Source organism: Brienomyrus brachyistius, chromosome 5 (genome assembly GCF_023856365.1).
Source record: "Brienomyrus brachyistius isolate T26 chromosome 5, BBRACH_0.4, whole genome shotgun sequence".
NCBI classification, from domain to species: domain Eukaryota; kingdom Metazoa; phylum Chordata; class Actinopteri; order Osteoglossiformes; family Mormyridae; genus Brienomyrus; species Brienomyrus brachyistius.
Window position 1 is genome coordinate 12,888,976 of NC_064537.1, and position 17,950 is coordinate 12,906,925.

The window sequence follows — 17,950 nt, forward strand, 5'->3', positions numbered from 1 at the left end:
ACGTGTAAATTTGCTTAATTCCAGAGAGCTACTCTAAAACAGGAGTGCCATGGTGACAGTGGTTAGCACTGTTGCCTCACACCTCTGGGACCAGGGTTCGAGTCTCCTCCATGGCTTTACGTGTGTGGAGTTTGCGTGTTTCCTTTGGGTGCTCTGGTTTCCCCTCACAGTCCAAAAACATGCTGAGTTTGACTGGAGTCACCCAATTGCCTGTAGGTATCTAAGTGTGAGTGAATGGTGCGTGAGTGAGCCCTGCGATGGTTGGGGCCCCATCCTGCGCTGTTCCCTGCCTTGCACCCATAGGCTCTGGTATAGGCTCCGGACCCCCCGCGACCCCAAATTGGGTTAGGGTTACAGAAAACGGATGGATACTCTGAATTATAATTAATATGAATATTGTTCAAATATGTCTTTGATCCATACATGTCAAAGTCTGTGAAGGAAATAACAGGCCATCAGAGTACATGTTTATTAGTCATGATTATTTGTGACAGGTTTGCTAAGGTATAAGTCTGTCTTAGATCATGAAAACATGCTATTACGGCACAAAACTGACATTGTCCTCCACCAGCAATGTACAATAATTTGTATATACCATAGATTTATATATATATATCAGAATCAGAGTATAATCTTATTATATATAGCACATATTGATAACCTGTATTTTTTGTATATTTAAAAAATATATAGAGTCCAGACTTTAAAATAACAATCCACAATGATGATCTGGGTAAAAACATACACGTCTAGAGAACATTTCCTGCCGACAGACGTTGAATGATAACAGCTAGCGAGTGTATAATTTGTGTGTAATCTGCGAGTTACCCCAGCTTGAAGACATGTGACTTCCCAAACCTTTCAACCCATGACCTCATTTTGTGTGTGTGTGTGTTCAGGGGGGGGGTGTCCCTCAGTAGATTTTGCCAGTGGGGGGAGGGGTAGCATTGAACAATAGTGGTTGACATACAGTTAACGCTGAACATTTCTTATTTCTCATGTTTTTTACATTTTCTGAACATATTCTGAAAATCATAACGCGACCATCCCCCCCTGCCCCCCACTAGTGTAAGGTTCACCCCCACTTTAAAGACACTCATAAGGAAGCAAGATTCCCGCCAGACGGGGATCCCAGTGTTCGCGAGCGGGTGGATGCTAGGTGACAGGCGGCAACGCCGACCCGCCGGTTTTCTCTCTCTTGTCCTCCGCTCCCTTTGATGTGCAGAACTCAAGCTGGCTTCCCGAAATACATGGCGGAGGGGAGGATGGGTGCTTTCTATCTGCGCAGCTGTAAATGGCAGCGTGGGCGTCTCTGTCGACAGGTGAGCGGGGCACTGTACCAGAAGCATCACGTGACAGGACTTACGCTTTGAAGAAAGAACAGTACATCGCCATTTTGGGAATATTAACTGCCCACCGCAGTGCTCAATAAACAATTTGTTGAAACAGTCAGAAACAGCTAGAGTATAAACATCGCTTTGCTATAAAAGTTGTATAAAGAGGAAATCGGGAAAAAATAGGATGGGCCTTAGAATGAGGGCGGAGCCCACTTGATGCTTGGCCAATGACAGATGGGGACTGATTTTGTAAACAACAGTCGTAGTTTAAGGAGTACCCAAACTGGGAAGCGGGTTAACTTCACCGTGTCTGTACGGCAATTGTGTGCAATGTTCGCACTGGTGCCGATAAAAATAAAGCGGAATAAAAAATAAATTGCTGTCCTTTAGCTTCAGGGCATTTATTTATTACTTTGTGGAGGAGATGGACAAATTACGTTCAAATCCCCCCTGCTCCCTCAGCACTCCCAGTAATATCAGATCAGAATGGGGAGACACAAACAAATGGCAAAGCATCTGTATCTCATGCACGGCCAGCGGGGAGACACTGGTGGACGGACGGACGACCACGGGGACTCATGAAGTCCTCGTTAGTGCTAAATGACGATATGAAGGAGAACAGGGATGTGTGGAACAGCCACGCGGGACCAGCTCCTGACAGGATGAGAGGGTCCTGTCGGGATCAGCAGAGACTGGCTCTTTTCAGCCTCTGCAGTCCACTCTGTTTAGTCTGACAGCCTGTTTGGGGAAACCGCAGCAGGAGCAAATTTGAATTATTCTCTTAGTTCTGTCTCAATCGATGTATTTTTTTTTTTTCCAACACCACGTGTTATGAAACAAACGGAGTTAAACTAGTGCCTTCTAAAGACACGGGAATGTGTTTACTTATGAAAGGGACAAACAAATGCATGCGTGGAGAAGGTCTGATATGTTTCCAGTGACCTTCCAGTGTCGTCTGTGCGGACCGAGCTATGCACATGCTGTGAAGTGGTGCATTGTCACGGTAACGCGCCATATTGTATTATCCCATATGCCATTTTTTCTGGGTGTGTGTATGTGTGCATATATTTCTGGAGTGTGAAAGGAAATCACAAGCGCGTGCAGACTGACGAAGCAGGAGAGCCATGAGGGGGGGAGGGAATCCACACCCCCGGGGCATAAAATCGAGGGTCCAGGTGGATACCAGTGAATCTCTAAGGAGGGTAATCCTATTAACACACTCACAGATCTGAGACGACACGGATGACAACTTGGCAGTTACATTTACAAGTGAAGGTGCCAGAGCAGGAAAAGGCCCTCGAAAGCGGTTGGCATTTTTTTATACACTATTTCCAGACAATTTCCAGACTCTCCTCTCTGCCTGGCCCTACACACTCCCACCCAGTCTGGCCCCTTTGCAGACGGGCACCAGAAAGACGCCCGTAGGCTTTAAAACAAATCAGCAGTGTTGGTCAAGGACGGCCACATGGGGGTGCAGCAAGACCCGTTTACCCAGTCACACGGCAGAGCTGGAGAGCTGCACCCAGCCGGACTCAGTGTAGGCCCCGGTCACATGCCAGTACACCAGGCCCATCAGCTTGGTCCAGGCTCTCCGCACGTCCGGGGTGAAGGACTCGGGGCAGTCCTCAGACAGAATCTCCAGAATCACGCCGCTGAGGATCTGGCCAGGAGGAAGGATCGGCAGAAATCGGTAAGTACACATATTTTAAGTGGAGGGTGTTTTTGTCCAGTTATTTTTTTTTTGCCCCCAGCTGATTATTCATATAGTAGCATGTCTGAAGGAAAGGAGTTATCTGACACAAAGATGAGGGGGATGTACAGAAGTGACAGACAAAACTCCCCAAAGGCAGGAGGTGATGGTGCTTGGTTTATCAGTTAAATGAAACATCACTCCACTGATTAACCTTTACAGATTGTTAGTGTTCGGTTTTCTTTAAATTAGTCATCTTGAAGATAAAATGCACTGGAATCCTTCCCTTGGGGACATCTTATGCCATGTGGATGGATAGTTGGAAATAAAGTGTCCCCAGCAAGAGTTTAAATTTCACTTTTGAGGAAGGCAAATATATAATATATAAGGGAAATATATACTGGATATAAATATAAATATAAATATATATATATATGGGGATTAAAAAAGGGAATTTAACTAAACAAACGAGGGGCCTAATTACACCACTCCTGTACCCCCCCTACTGTGAGCTTCTGATGTGATTACAGCGCTGCTCAAAAACACTTGACTAGCTTAAGCTGGTTGACCAAATTTTGGTAGTTGACCAGCTTAAGGTATGTTTTTACACAATGGCTTGATGGTTCAGCTGGTCATACCAGTTTACGATGGTCATTTTTCCTGGTTTAGCTGGTCATGCCGTCAAAGAGCAGCAAGAGCTGGGATATGTTCATCTTAGACCAGCTAAAACCAGCTAAAACCAGCTAACCACCCTCCTCACATGAACATGGACACCCACACCCCCTCACCTTGAAGTACATGGGCTCCACCTTGTGTTTTATGGCGTGTGCCTTGCCCACCAGGTTGAGGATGGAGGCCACCTTGTCTGGATCGTGGAGGTTCTCCACCACGGTGTTGAGGGCATTCATAACTCGCTGGGCGTGCTTCCGGAGCTGAGTGCTCCGCTCCATCTCCTCCATGTCTTCCATGTCCTGGAACTGGCTGAAGTACTGCTTGGCTGAGGGGAAGTTCACAAAAAACCTGCCAGAAAGAGAGGCCCGGGAAGATTAGCTTTTCCCGCCTGGTTTGGATTAATGGCTGGCTTCAAGAAGACCTGAGCATCCGTAAAGCTCAGTACGTCCGCGAGGATCTTTTCCCGATCGTCAAAGTCAGTGCCCTTGATGGACTAAAAAAAAAAGACATGAATATCTGCATATTTATAAAAAAAAGTTGGTTCAGTTTTTTGTGGAAGCATATTTGATAGAAATAACACAAATTTTAAACTTTTTTTTCCCAGTTTCTGTCTGGTACAAGACATTTATTGCAGACCCCCTACACGCTGCTTTCATTTCACAAATTTATTCAGTGTCTTAGTATGATTAGCTACTGCTTCTAAAAAATGTCCCCAAACGCGTACCAGCTTCACTCCATACTTTGAAAAGCTCTTTGATTTTGCTTCCACAGCTCTTCGTTCTCAGAGATTTACTACCTGTCCAACAGACTGATTTTACATCAAACACAATTACTGTGTATGCAACCAATTCATTCTATGCAGCTAAATTAATTTGAGTGTACACAGTGAAGCGTACAGTTCTTTGTTTTTGTGTTTTTGGTTAAAGCCTTTTGTGTTTTGATTCGAGGGATGACAGATTTTGGTTCCTTAAAGGGTCTAAATGAACTGAAAGCTTTAAAACGAAGAAAATGTGAATGCAGGAGTCTAAATGCCTTCACCGGCCACCCATGTTCACATAGCCAGCGATCAGCGAACAGCTTGCAGAAAAATCCGTCAAGTGAGGGGTGCCACAACTACGAGTAACAGCGTATGCGATAAAGATGCAGAATCCTACTCTACTCACTCCCCCCCCTCCCCCGTTTCAGGCAGGGTGCACGTGTGCGCACCGTATGCAACGCGACGTGGTGCCGATGGGAGCCAAGTCACTCTGCTGGCTTGTGGGTAATCGGAAATGTACCGAGTGATAGTGTCCGGAAGACCCCGTGCTGGTGCTGCTTCATGTCCGCCCTGCTGCTGAATAGGGCCATTTCAGGCCTTGGAAGGTTCACGTTCTACCTGTAGCTGGTGTTTCTCTCTCTCTGCCAGACCTGTCTGCTTTCTCATTGTGTTACTGAACAGCACTGCCAGGCCGGCCCTCACCCTCCTTAAACATTCTTGCTTGTGAAGACGACCTCACTTCTACATCTGGAATTCATCTCTTGATAAGCATTCCTGGCCCCCATACCAATTGCAGTAGCCTCCCCCATTCCGGTGCATTGAACCCCCCCTCCCCCCCCCCCCACCCCCATAATCTGTGTTACTGCTGACCCAGTTTCATCTCAGCACTCCCCTGCACACTCATGGCTGACTGCGGATGTTATTTATTCATTCAGTCGGCCCTCGGCTAGAGCTGCGAGATGGACGACCCATGACAGGTTCCTGGGGGGGGGGGGGTAGCAGAGCCCTCAGTGGCCTGAGTTTCCAGACGTCCAGCTCCGCCCTCCTTCACATTAGTAACGGAGGAGCCAAACACGCGTGTGGAGTGCCTCATCCCATCCATCCATCCATCCATTTTCCAAACCGCTTATCCTACTGGGTCGCGGGGCCTATCCCGGAAGCAATGGGCACCAGGCAGGGAACAACCCAGGATGGGGGGCCAGCCCATCGCAGGTGCCTCATCCCAAAACATACATTTCTGCAGCGTTTACAAACCATGGCGCCTTGTGACACATACAAATGTATTACGACGTTCAGGTATCCTGCCATTATATCCCAAAGCGAAATCTCTCTCTGCTTTATGTCCTAACTAGAAAAACTCATACTTTGTCATATCATTAAGAACCGGGGGCGGTTATTGGCCCCCACAATCTAACTTTCCTCGTCCGCTGAATCTTGTTCAGCATCACAGGATAATGCAGGAAAAGCGCCTTGGAGAGGCGCTACTCTCCAACAAAGTGACACGGCCGGTCCATGCATATAAATGACTTCATTAGCACAAAGCAATCGGAGGCTCATTAACCTGCTCTGGTTAATTACGGTGTGGATGATGTACGTATGGGTCGGAACTGGCCCATGCTCTCTTGTGGCTTGTCGATAATGACCTGGTCACTCCCCTCTCATGGGTGGCCACTGAGGCGAGCTGTGCGTGGATATGTTTTATAAATAGTCACCCCCCCGCTCTTTTGAGCGTGAGACCCTATTAAATGGTGGTGATGTATCTGCGCTTGTCTCTTTTACGGTGCCTCCTTGGAGGAAGACCCAGTTCGGCTTAATACTCTGACCTACTCCAAGTAACCGTCGGCGTGAGCAGCAGAGGGGCTCAGAGCCGGTCCGACAGACCCGCAGCGATGTCAGCCTTGCCCATTAATCCAGGCCAACAGTTTATGATATCCGTCTTAAACATTTCCTCCATTTCACCCTAAGGTAAACATGCTTGATGGATGCAGACATTCCCGGAGGCAGACCCATGCAATTCCCCGGGGGTGGGGGGTGTACGGGGGCCCTGTGGAGAGGGCCTTCATCAGCTGATTCGGATCCCAAGGTGGGAGGCAACAGGACTCCCTTATATAACGCAGATGTGTTCCCTGTCTCGTGGGGGGGTGTTTTAAGCCTCCCCCGCCAGAGAGGTGCGAGGTGGAGTCCCAGTTAGGGCCCCCCCAAGCAGCCCGGGTCTGGGCTCTCCAGGCGATGCTATGCAACTCACAGATTTTTATAAATACATCACTTCTATTTACAGTCCATGGAAAATGGATTCAAACTGCCTTTTATACACTGTGCCTGGTGGCTCAGTGTGATATGGTCGGACTAATTTGAGCGGGTCCGTCCCTCACAGCGTGCAACTTCAGCTTTTACGAGGTGTTTTTTTCTTTTTTTAAAAAAAGTTTCACGCGCGGTAAGAGAAGGATTTGTTCACAGCACTCCTTCTTTAAGAATGGCCCTTATTTTTCGCCAGCTGCATGAGTCACGTTCTCTCCACGCATTCGCAGCTCTTTGTTACGCCTGAAACCTGGGCGTGAACAGGTTATGTGTAACACTAGACTTAAAATGCAACCCAATATATATATAAAGAATAATATGCCCAGCCCAGCTGTCATGTCCTGCCTGCCTGCCCCTCCCATTGGCTCTAACAAGCCAATGCCTGTTGCTTGTTTTGTCATACCTCTCATTTCAGCCCTCATGTGGATCACTCCGGCTGCCTCTCGTTTGCTCCCTTGTCAGTCCTACATAAAAGTGCTTCCCAGTGCTGTCATTAATGTCATCCCCTGCCTGTACTCCTATTCTTTCCCCAAGCTAATCTTCCCATTTGACCCCTCATAGTCTGCTTTGTTTTTGTCCTGCCCCGTCTACTTTGAATTTTGTTCATCCTGATGCTTGCCCACGACTTTCTTGCCTTCTGAATGTGACAACAATAGTCTGTTCATACACTCGCCATAGATCTTAATTATACTCCATAAGCCTCTTGGGAATCAGAAGACCTTTAGCTGCAACGTAGCTTATAAGGTCCCCAGCCAGCCGGCCAAGCAGTCAGATTTGGTGACTCCAGTTTTGATTTGACGGCTTCACTTTACCTCCTTAGGGTCTGAGACTCCCACACAACACAAGTCAAGTAATGACTAGCGGTTACCTGAACAGTCAGGGGCACATTGTGAAATTCGGACGTATGACCAGAATAGACCATGTTGCGGACACCATCATTACTGCTGTATTCCTGCAGCGTGACACACATTCAAGAACATTTCACAGATCTCATCTTCAGCCCTAAAACTCAAAGTCAGTGCACAAACTGACACCTTTGGCTGGTATATCAGTTCTGTTGGCCATGTGGTCTGTATAAGACCTCAAATATACTGCTGCCTTCTCTTACATAAAACCATTACCATTTTCATCAGTTTCTGTACAAAATATCGCTTAACAACACTTATGACACATAATTGCGCTAAGGATAGTTTCTTTTTCATAACAACGATAATAGCAATTTCTAGGTGTACTGATTTAATCCGCGTTATGTAATTTCTGCCAATTTTTAATGCGAAATAAATCCACTAATCTCGCCCCAGGCCCGGAAGACCGAAGAAGTCAGAAAGAGGGTTTTACGTCAACAAAACGTTGCATGCCTTTCCTCTCTGCTTTTATCACCCCCGGCTTGGGAATAAATAGTCACTCGGAATTATCGGTAAAGGCACTTTATTTCAGCCCGCTAATTGCCCCGAGAAGTGCCGCTGCCTTTCTTCCTCCCTAAAGACGCGAGTGTGTAACAGGCTTCAGATATGCCACTTGCCATTTCCATCTTCTAAGGCACTTCAAGGCTGCACTGTACGATCCGCCCCCTACAGCTGGCGGGGGTGACAGTGCCATCCACCTCAGGCTTCATTTACAACATATAAAAGATGCGACCAGACACACCAGCTGCAAAACACAGGCATCTTTTTGGTGCCCCTATGTTCCAGTCTCTTACATCTGCACTTTGCACACGAACTTAGTTTCCACAGGGCATCGCAGCACACTTCACCCTCTTGGGAAAGAATGTCTAACTATAAGAAGAATATCCCTGTTTGCTGAGCTTTAAAGATCATCTAAATATGTTGGGATGTGTACAGAGACCACCCTGTTCAACTAAAAGGTCACCTGCGCGGTTCAGAGGCTTGCGGGTTTTTTTTGTTTGTTTGCGATTTAGCGATGCTGCTTCCTGCGATCTGGATGGTGGTTTGCCGAAAACATCGCAAACAACGTCGAGGGCACCGGAGTTAACCAGGCATGCAAAGCCAGAGAAATTTTTAAAATGTTCTGCATATTTCGCTGTCACGTTTGCCATCTACAGCCGGCTCGCAAGCCCGGCTCGTTTTTCGCCGTTTCGTGCTCCGCAGGCTGCTCGCCTCCTCCGGCATCCACACAATACCTTAAAGCACAAACGGCAGCGTTTGCATCAGCGCGGAAAACCGTGCATGCTGCCATGAGGTAGTGATCAGACTCCCCTGTGGAAAGACACAAGGAAAGGACATTTTAAAACAAGCGTAAAAAGTACCTGATGAGGATAGCGACTCCCACATCCTCACAGTTCTCGTAGACGCGTGCCCATGTGTCTTGGATCATGCCCGTCTCCGCCTCAGACAGCTGGTCGGCACGCTCCCTCTGCTCCATAGCCCCGTCTCCTCGCACCTCCTCCATCCGAGACAGAGCTTGCCAGCGGCAGCAGCAGCAACAGCGGCTGTGAGGGGAATTAAGAAAGCAGAACCCACGTGGGATGGAGGTGACAGCTGATCGGGAGGGTGAGCCACACTCACCCCTAGGCACCCTTCTCCCCTTAATCTATCCCCTTCCTTTCTCCTCTGACTCTGTCCTCTGTCTGTCCTTTATTCCACTGTTGGGCTCAGAATGAGCTCTTCTTCTCTGAACTTGTGCCTTGTGGTTTTGAGGACCTGACAGAGATAGCAGCGAGAATTCCCGTATAACAAACCAACCCACTCCTTACTCTCTCTCTCTCTCTCTCTCTCTCTCTCTCTCTCTCTCTCTCTCTCTCTCTCTCTCCTGTTTCTCTCAGATATAAACATAGCAGCAGGCATCAGGGCTGCTCTCAGTAGGATTCAGGCAGATCGACAGGCTGGGGCGTGGGGGGGGGGGGGGATGTCAACAGGTTAAAAACTCAATGCTTTGTTTAACAGTTTAAAATGTAGTTTCTGATATTTTTGAGAAGCATACAAAAAATACCAATTAATCGATAAGCATTTGTTACACCAAGGAAAATGTACAAAAGTAACTGAAAACTGATAAAAATAGAAAATTCATGCCATTTTTTCTTTCATTGGTAGTGCCAGTCAAGGTTACTTCCAAAAATATTATAACTTAAATTTCTCATGCTGTTATAAATCTCTGGAGATTTTCTTTGGAAGTGCGAGCAGCTTCAATTCATAAAGCCTTTCCCATAGGCAAACAAATGCTGTTCCAATGTTTACAGTTCCTTGTAAAAAGGAAAAAGGCCAGCAGGCCGATGTCAAACAGCTCTGATCGCGTGAAGCTCCCAGCGGCGTCCTGCGAACCTGTTTACTGCGTTTGACGGCATGACTTATGTCAGCAGAGCTGAAGGTGAATGCAGTGCTGTCTGTAGCCTTCCTACATCTGCATCTTTCAGAATTTTCCAGAAACTGGTGATGGATACATACGGCGATTTCAGCGCAGAAGCAGTCAATCTGGAATTAGTTTCGAAACAAATTGAAGTCTGATTTCTGAATTTCTGTATCACTGGGAAAGAAACCTTTGACCTGACCACCCAGTGTCTTGGGTTGTACTTACACATTCCTCATCTTATTTACTTTGGAAAAAGATAAGCTATACAGAGATATGTGCTGTATCCAGTGACCACTGTCCCTTTCATGTTGCATGCAGGATTGACACTCTTTAGCTTCACTTTTAAATAGAAATGGGTTCCACTTTTTAAAGACAGAGAAACAGACATAAATAGTAAATACTTCACACTCGCAAATGGAAACTAAAAAAAACATTCAGAAGTGTTTCCTTTCGATCCTCCTGGTGCAATCAGGCCCTGCTCTTTCCATTTAACCAGGATTTGCATATTGATTTGCGATTACATGAAACTCCAGGCTGCAATTTTGATGGTCAGCGGATTACCCAGCAAAGCATTTGGAGGGGAATGAAACTGATGCAATAGAATATGGATGGTAGTGGTAGGTAATGAACCTAATGGATGTGAACACTGGTTGTGCAAGAGGGCACAAGGGTTCATAGAAGGAACTGCAATCTAACTGGAATTTCTCTTCAAACTGTTAGTGCATTCCAATACGGAGACAGCCGCTCACAGAATGAGATCTGAAAGGTGATAAGCTGCTGTCTGGAGAAAAGAAGGGAGCCCACACTGATGCACTTATTATGCAGAAGAGGCGTCTGAAAGGCTTGCTATTCAAATTAAAGTGTCACTGGAAACAAAAAACCATGACAGATTTCTGCATGAAGCCAAGCACTGCACTCTTCAACACTCCACAAACGATGGCAGGGCGACCACACCCTGATGACTATGTGAAAGGACTTCTGAAGACAGATGCTGCTCTGGTGACCTGGTCCAGCGTGGGCTTGTAAAGGAAATTGTTTCTCCACTTGGTTTCCAACTTGGTTTCCTGTGATCTCTCTGCGACTGGAGCGTCTTCACTTTTTCGCATAGCGGTTTAAGAGATCAGTGCTGTTTGGTTCATTCATAGTTTGTGTTGCCAAAGATGCCTTAATATTTGATGCTGATATAATTCCTGAAAAAGCAGCTAGATGTTCTATGGGGATTTATTGGGACAGATGGTTATGTTTGTAGTATTTCTTGCAATCTAATCACGTAATGAGTCCTCCGCCAATTCCTGGCTCTTAAATAACTATGGATTTATTCATACGTTGTCCCTTTTGTCTATTTTGTTCGATGACTTAATACAAAAACTGTGATCTCGTTTTGGGACTTCTGTTCACGTTCAAGGATTATTATTAAAGTCTTGACAGAATCTAATTTACATAAAGTTAATATTTTGTGCCAGACTACTGTGTCAAGTTGGAAAATAAGCAGGTGCAGAAAAAGCCTTTTGTTTTGTTGCTGAGGAGCACAACTATGGATCAATTACCAGCAATAACTCGAGGAAAAGCCTTGCTGGCTCCCCCTTGTGGGGTCACAGGCGTAAAAATAAACTTTTGTTCTTGGCATGTGCAAAGGAAAGAAGCAGCCCTCTCGACGTTCCTCTTTGGGGCACACCGGAGGGGTGGGTTTGCCCTTGATGATGCCAGCGAGCAGGCCGCCGATTCCATCCCCTGTCCTCCCACCATGCTCATACACTTTGTTGCAAACAATCAGTTTATGGGATGTGCAAGAGAAGAAAAACATCCTGTTTGCAAAACAGTAATGAATGCCTTCCATGACAAACTGCAGACGCCGACCTGTAAGTGCTGTTTAAAGCTTTTCAATTTGGTCTTGCACAATGCACATGTAAACGTGGCGAGCGCTAGCTGTCTAGCTGCTGGAGATGATTTTCTTTGTTGCTGATTCTCATCCCTTCTTTGTACATTTGCCCGCACATGGCAAGCACAACCCGGTGGAATGACAGGCGGCCAGCGGGGCTGTGTCTGGGTGCCATGCCGCTGGCTGCCTGTCGTACCTCCACGTTGCACACCTCAGTGAACCAGCTCATTAGGTGATTGGGTCTCTACTGCAAACGAGTAGAACCCTGCTCTTCGAATGTGGACCTCCAGTCCAAATCCAGGCCTTGTTTTCAGTTCTCCCATGTAGTTAGCGTAATAATTACTGATTCACACCTGGCTCACAGGTAAAGGAAGGAAATCTGCAGTGCGTGGAACTTTGAACAGGCCTGGATTGAAAGAATGGGGAGGACACCTTGTTTTCAGAGCTGAAGAAAGAGCCCTGTGTGTTTGCAGCCTAAATTTAGTGTTAACAGCCTGAATAAATTATTTAATTATTTTTTAGGCTAACTTTTCTATATAATGTGGGCTTATGATCAGTTTCAATGTGGGATAGAGATCAGATTTTAAATTCAAATTAAATTTTTTTCTTAAAGTCGGTCCATTTTCTTAATGCCGGTCCATTTTCACATCTCAGCACCAACTAATTGAGACAATTGACCCTATTTATAGTCAAAAAGTTGCATATTCACTGTTTATAGCCAAATTAGGCCCATGACACGACAACAGAAGACCAGGGTCCGGCTTTGCATGAAAGAGGAGTGAAACTACCCAATGCAAAGCTTCCCAATGATTTCCCATATAAGTGGGTCACGTTTCCAGTCCCTCTCTCTTATTGTCCGTCTTCCTATACACCTTCCTGCACTAGTTCATAAGCTGAACAAGAAAAAAAAACATTTACCGTGGATTGCCACTAATTGTTTGTGTGAAAATGACACTGCTCAATAGTAAAAAAAAAAAAACAGCCTGCACAGTGTGTTTACATATTTATTCTGGGACAACAAAAGCAGACCAGTCTTACAGAAAACCTTCCAGCTGTTCCACAGCAAACACACAGTCATCTGCAAATTACAGATCGCATCACACGTCAGTAAAGGTTTTTTCTTATTACAGTGATATAAATCTCTTTGCTTAACAGGAGGAATATCACTTATTATTTACTAGTACCTTTGTCTCGTCTCCAGTATTATCTACACCATATGCAATATGTTCATTTCTATGCAATTCATTTTACTGTTTATCATGATCATCATCTTGCAGCAATACTACAACTCACAACCGCTGCCTTTCGTAAGTGCAATAATTTATCTTATGTGCAACTAGTGTAATAAGAATGTATTTCTTTATTGCTATATGCTATTTACTTTTTTCTTAAATCTTTCTTTTAGCTTGTATAGTTTTTATTGAATCTTCTACAGGATCCAAATTCATCTTATTGTACTAGTACAGTGACAACAAAGATACCTTGGATCTTTTATTTTGTACATTGTACCTTTTGCAGAGAAGCAGTGGCAGGCCTATATGTGAGATGGTGTAGAGTACGGGGTGAAGAGGACTGCTATGAACGTATGATGCATCTGCTTGGGGAGTCAATAACTCTGAAAGTGGGTGGTAAATTAGGACACAAAACAGGGTGATATTAAAAGCCTCCATAGTGTCTCTCCGTCTGCTGCCAAGTAGTGGGTGGATTGTTTTTCTAGTTTTTCAATAATTAGCACTTTAATCATGTTTGGTTGTGGTAGCAGTATAATGTAGGTCAATAAACACAGGAGCTGATTAGTCTGTGACTCCAGATCACTCTGGCGAATTGAAATGTCCCGATTGGAAAAATATCCAGTGGCCCAAAATCCCAGTTTTGTTCTTTAACCCAGCTTGTATCGCATCAGGCGGTCTGCCAAGTGATTGATCTGTTTAGCTTAATAAATCTTGGAGAAAAATGCTTTTGTTGTAAAAGTCTCCTCTGGATTTGTGATGGATAGTGGGAAAATCACAGCCGGGCAAAGGCCTAAGATAGATTATCAGTGATCAAAGAGAAATTAACTGTTGGATTCTCAGAAACTCCAGTGCCATTTTCCCTGCATATTATATTTTGTTTTAAGTACTGTGCATGTGTGTTGAGAGCCATACGTGTGCTTATCAAACAGAAATCTTTACAAGTGACCAGATACCTAAAATACCCTAATATAATATGCAAATATTTGTTTGGTATTCAGTACCAAGGACTGAATATTCAGATCCTACTCAAATCTTAACATATTGTTAACGTATTTATGTATTCTCTTCAAATGCACAAATCTTCAGCAAGTACATACCTACTACGAAAATATAGCATCTATTTTAACAAATATGGACGTATGCTGCCCTCTTGTGGGATCTCTGTGAAACGACGATGCATTGTAGCCCCAGTTTTACCAGATTTCCTGAGAAGTTGAGTTACACGTCAGAATGTAACCTGTACTGGTGAGCGGACGTGTACTGTGACCTCACCAGTTCCTGCGTATCAGCTGACCCCGGATACAAGGAGACATGGAACGTGTAGCCGATATGCCTAACAACGGCGGTAAGACCCCTGCTATAAATACTTACGTCTGACACGGATATTATTTTCGTTATAATTTATTATACATATTATTTTTATACGTCGTTTTGTGCAGTGGAGTTGTCGCGCCGTGCATATATACGCCACTACAATGCGGACGTGTTTTTTTCTGCGTAATCACGCCGTAGGGTAGACGTTGATTGCGTTCGTGCGTTAAACATGCCGAACCGTTATTTCTTGCGGCGATCGGAGCGTCGAAAACGTCCGAAAACACGAGAGCGGGTTTTAAGGCTAGATCGTGTGTACGAAGCATAATTTTGGACTTCATCCGCAGTCCGTAGTAGCAAACGTGTACTGCCCTGATCCAAGAATTAATGAAAAGCGGACAGACCAGTGTACACAAGGGATGCCAGTCTCATTTATTTAGCAGCACGAGTATTAGTTCTAAGGTTAAAGGACATCGGCGGGCAGTTTTAAAATTATTGTTATAATTTATCTCTATTTTGTGATCATAAAAAATAATTCTGTGAAATGAAAACGTATATTTAAAAAAAAGTTTTCGTGTTTAAGTTTAAGATCTTTACATTTTTTACTCATACACTTTTTACATTAGCCGCCCTATAATTATGGGAATTACAAGCTAAATTGCAAAACTATTTAACGCGTAAAACTTCATAAGTTGTGGAACTTCACTGCATGCTGTCCTTACGTCGTTTCTTTGTGGTCACTGCTGTTTACTACAGTGTTCCGGATCTTCTTCCATTGTCCAGTGCTCCCTACATGTCCGTCGGTGTTTGCAGGACCTTCCCCTGCTCATGTTCCTTGACCTTTCCATAGGGTTCTCCATGGCTGGCATTTCCCCCACTCCACGTAAGAGGCAGGTGCGGTTCTCTGCCCGCCACGACATCCTTCTGCTGCGTGAAGTCATCGCTCAGAACCCTTTCTCCTCCAAAGAGCCCGGTAGGATTTGGGCCAAAGTGGGCGAAATAATCACTGCCGCCCTGCAGGACGAGAGCTTTGAGGTGGATGCCAGGCGCTGCCGTGAGAGGACCGCCCTCCTGCTGGATTACTATAAGAAGCAGGACTTCAGCAGCTTGCGCAGGTCTGGTTGGGCTTCTTGTAGCTCTTGCACCCACCTTCTCCTTCTCCATGGCTGGAGAGCACCACTATAGTACACATATTATGAGGACTTCGTATAATATCTTGCATAGCTGTCTGCAGAGGGAATGGGAATAGCTGCTGCTTAGCAAATTTTACTGTATCTGACAGATGTAACCAGCCCAAACATGTAAATATGATCTGTTGCTTACCCAGCGGGGGCGGCATGGCGGATAGCACTGCTGCCTCACATCTCTACCATGCACCATGTGCGTGGCTGTTGCATGTTCACCCTGTGTAGAGTACTCTGTCCCCCCCCACAGTCCACAAACATGCCAGATTTTGTGTGTGTATCTGTATGTGTGCATGCACATGCCCTGTGATGGGTTGGCCCTCCATCCTGGGCTATTCCCTGCCTTATGCCTGTAGCTTCCTGGTTAGGCCCACAAGCCTCCGTACAAGAAGCAGGTATAGAAAGTATCTGGATGCTTACCCAGCACATCAAAAGAGATTTGACACATGTAACTGGGCTTTGGTATTATTACATTTTAAATTGTAGTAATGAATGCATGAATATAGTTATTTTCAATGATAAAGTACGTTTCTTGCCCAATCATACACAGATAAAGAGGGATATAGGAAAGTAAAATTATATTTACCTGTCAAACATATCAATCAAAGAGTCTATATATATATATCCAGGTTTGGGACAGAAAGACTTTATGCCCAGAAGGAGGATCTGTTACATGAAGTCCTGGAGCTGGAGGCAGAGAAAGGCCTCATGGGAAGTGGCGAGAGTAAGTACCAGGATGAAGAGCTTCGGAAAAGAGCGATAGAGGAGCTGCCGCTGCCGGAGCAGGACAAGCCCAACGTGATACCCAACCAGACAGCTCCTCCTACAGGTGAGGAGGAGCAGCGTGCTTTTTTTAATTGCCCCATACATGATTGGTTCTCAAGTCCGTTATATGATTTCAGTTAAGACACAGCAAGGTGCTAGGCTCAGTTGCAAAGCGTGAAGCCTTTTTGTGCATTCCTGGCCCCAGCAGCCCCTACCCCAGAGCCGGAGGAGCAGGAGGAGCTGCCTGACCTGGCAGCACCTACAGCCAAGCGGCCGTGTCAGTGCTGCTGCCAGACCTACTCCGAGATCCTCAGCTTCTTGGAGAAACGGTCGGAGGCGGAGCACCGTCTGCGGGAGGAGGAGATGGCCCTGCGACGCGAGGAGCTGGAGATCCAGCGGAGCAAGATCGCGCTGGAGAGGGAGAGACTGGGCGCCGAGAGGAAGGAACGCGAGCGCCGCTTCGAGCTGGAGAGCCAGGAGAGGCAGGTCATCCTGGATCTGCTGAAAGAGAAAGTGCTCAAAGGCTAAGGGCCTCGGCCAGATGCGGCAGCAGAGACTGTAGTGAAATCGCAGGAGAGGATAAAAACATTTCTGCCTAAAATGAAACATAAACCATCTGGGCCGAGCTTTGCAAAGTAGAGCAGGTTTGGTTTTAGAATCATACATGGCAGCTGATTCTTCAGTTAGAAGGGAGCGTTTATTTGTAGATGGCTCCTGTGAAATGGACTTGAGGACCCAGCTGTTATGCTTGTTTGCTGTATCGGAGCATTTTTGGCCCTCATGACTGGGCACCCTGAAATGGGTGCCTGAAAGAAATATATGTATGGAATAAGCAGGTCGTGTCCAAGGCAAAACATTTATCTAGCTAGCAGTTTTTCCATTTAACACTACATAACTGCTCAAGGGCTAAAGCACTGGTCAAATAAAGGTTTGTGTGGGCGAAGCAAAAGGTGAACTTATCACCCAGTCATTCACTAAATATGAGCAGAACTGCTTTGTGTCATTTCGGCTCTCATTCCAGCAGATAAATTGGCCGCATACAATGAATTATATGTACCTTTACAGCTATATGTAAGAATTTTTATTTTTGTTTGAATGCTACTGCTTTGCCACGAGAGGGCCCAATGATTTATAGATATGCACATGTAAATAATAATTTGTTGCTGATACTGTAAAAATCATTTGTATAGTTATAGATTATGCCTTCAGCATAAACGTGTATTTTAGTCAATTTTTGAAATGTGTTTTATACTGGCATTATATTTTGTTTGTGCTAAATTAAAAAGCGAATAAAAAATTGTGGGCGATTTTCATATATTTCCTGATAAACACGAGGAACTCGGCAGAACTCCCACCAAAATACGAAAACGAAAGCCGCTCATTGCTTATAAATCGTGACCTTTTTGTTTCCGCACTTACGACACCTGAGTGGTTGCAGTGCGCGTTGGGGCTCCGCCCTACGCTCGGATTCTTTGCGCCCATTCGTTACATTGTACTGCCAGTCAAGGGAGGGGTTATC

The 17,950-nt window shown here is 45.4% G+C and overlaps 2 protein-coding genes across 6 annotated transcripts; one reads left to right on the forward strand and one right to left on the reverse strand.

Moving 5' to 3' along the window:
• Positions 1-455: 455 nt before the first annotated feature.
• On the reverse strand, positions 456-9,463 carry cygb2 (cytoglobin 2). The gene is made up of 3 exons (XM_049013635.1): positions 9,021-9,463; positions 3,816-4,047; positions 456-2,997 (listed from the first exon to the last, which is right to left on the reverse strand). The coding sequence occupies exons 1-3, from the start codon at positions 9,161-9,163 to the stop codon at positions 2,833-2,835; spliced, it is 540 nt and encodes a 179-aa protein (XP_048869592.1). The 5' UTR covers positions 9,164-9,463; the 3' UTR covers positions 456-2,832.
• Positions 9,464-10,039: 576 nt separating this feature from the next.
• On the forward strand, positions 10,040-17,730 carry si:dkey-45d16.4 (trichohyalin). 5 transcript variants are annotated; one of them, XM_049013631.1, is made up of 5 exons: positions 10,040-14,516; positions 15,333-15,376; positions 15,503-15,597; positions 16,296-16,495; positions 16,637-17,730. In XM_049013631.1, exons 1-5 carry the CDS (start codon positions 14,483-14,485, stop codon positions 16,957-16,959), a joined length of 696 nt encoding a protein of 231 aa, XP_048869588.1. In that variant the 5' UTR covers positions 10,040-14,482; the 3' UTR covers positions 16,960-17,730. The 5 variants fall into 5 exon arrangements, with proteins under 5 accessions (XP_048869588.1, XP_048869586.1, XP_048869585.1 ...); XM_049013628.1 differs by lacking the exon at positions 10,040-14,516 and adding an exon at positions 14,548-14,944 and having other exon boundaries at positions 15,239-15,376; XM_049013629.1 differs by having other exon boundaries at positions 10,042-14,516; positions 15,333-15,597.
• Positions 17,731-17,950: the final 220 nt, after the last annotated feature.

Coding starts and splice junctions, on each gene's coding strand:
- si:dkey-45d16.4 (XM_049013626.1), top strand. CDS start 14,870: ATGAAAAGCGGACAGACCAGTGTACACAAGGGATGCCAGTCTCATTTA. Junction 14,945..15,238: donor GCACGAGTATTAGTTCTAAG/GTTAAAGGACAT, acceptor TGTTTACTACAG/TGTTCCGGATCTTCTTCCAT. Junction 15,598..16,295: donor GACTTCAGCAGCTTGCGCAG/GTCTGGTTGGGC, acceptor ATATATATCCAG/GTTTGGGACAGAAAGACTTT.
- cygb2 (XM_049013635.1), bottom strand. CDS start 9,163: ATGGAGGAGGTGCGAGGAGACGGGGCTATGGAGCAGAGGGAGCGTGCC. Junction 4,048..9,020: donor GGAGTCGCTATCCTCATCAG/GTACTTTTTACG, acceptor TCTTTCTGGCAG/GTTTTTTGTGAACTTCCCCT. Junction 2,998..3,815: donor TGGAGCCCATGTACTTCAAG/GTGAGGGGGTGT, acceptor CCTCCTGGCCAG/ATCCTCAGCGGCGTGATTCT.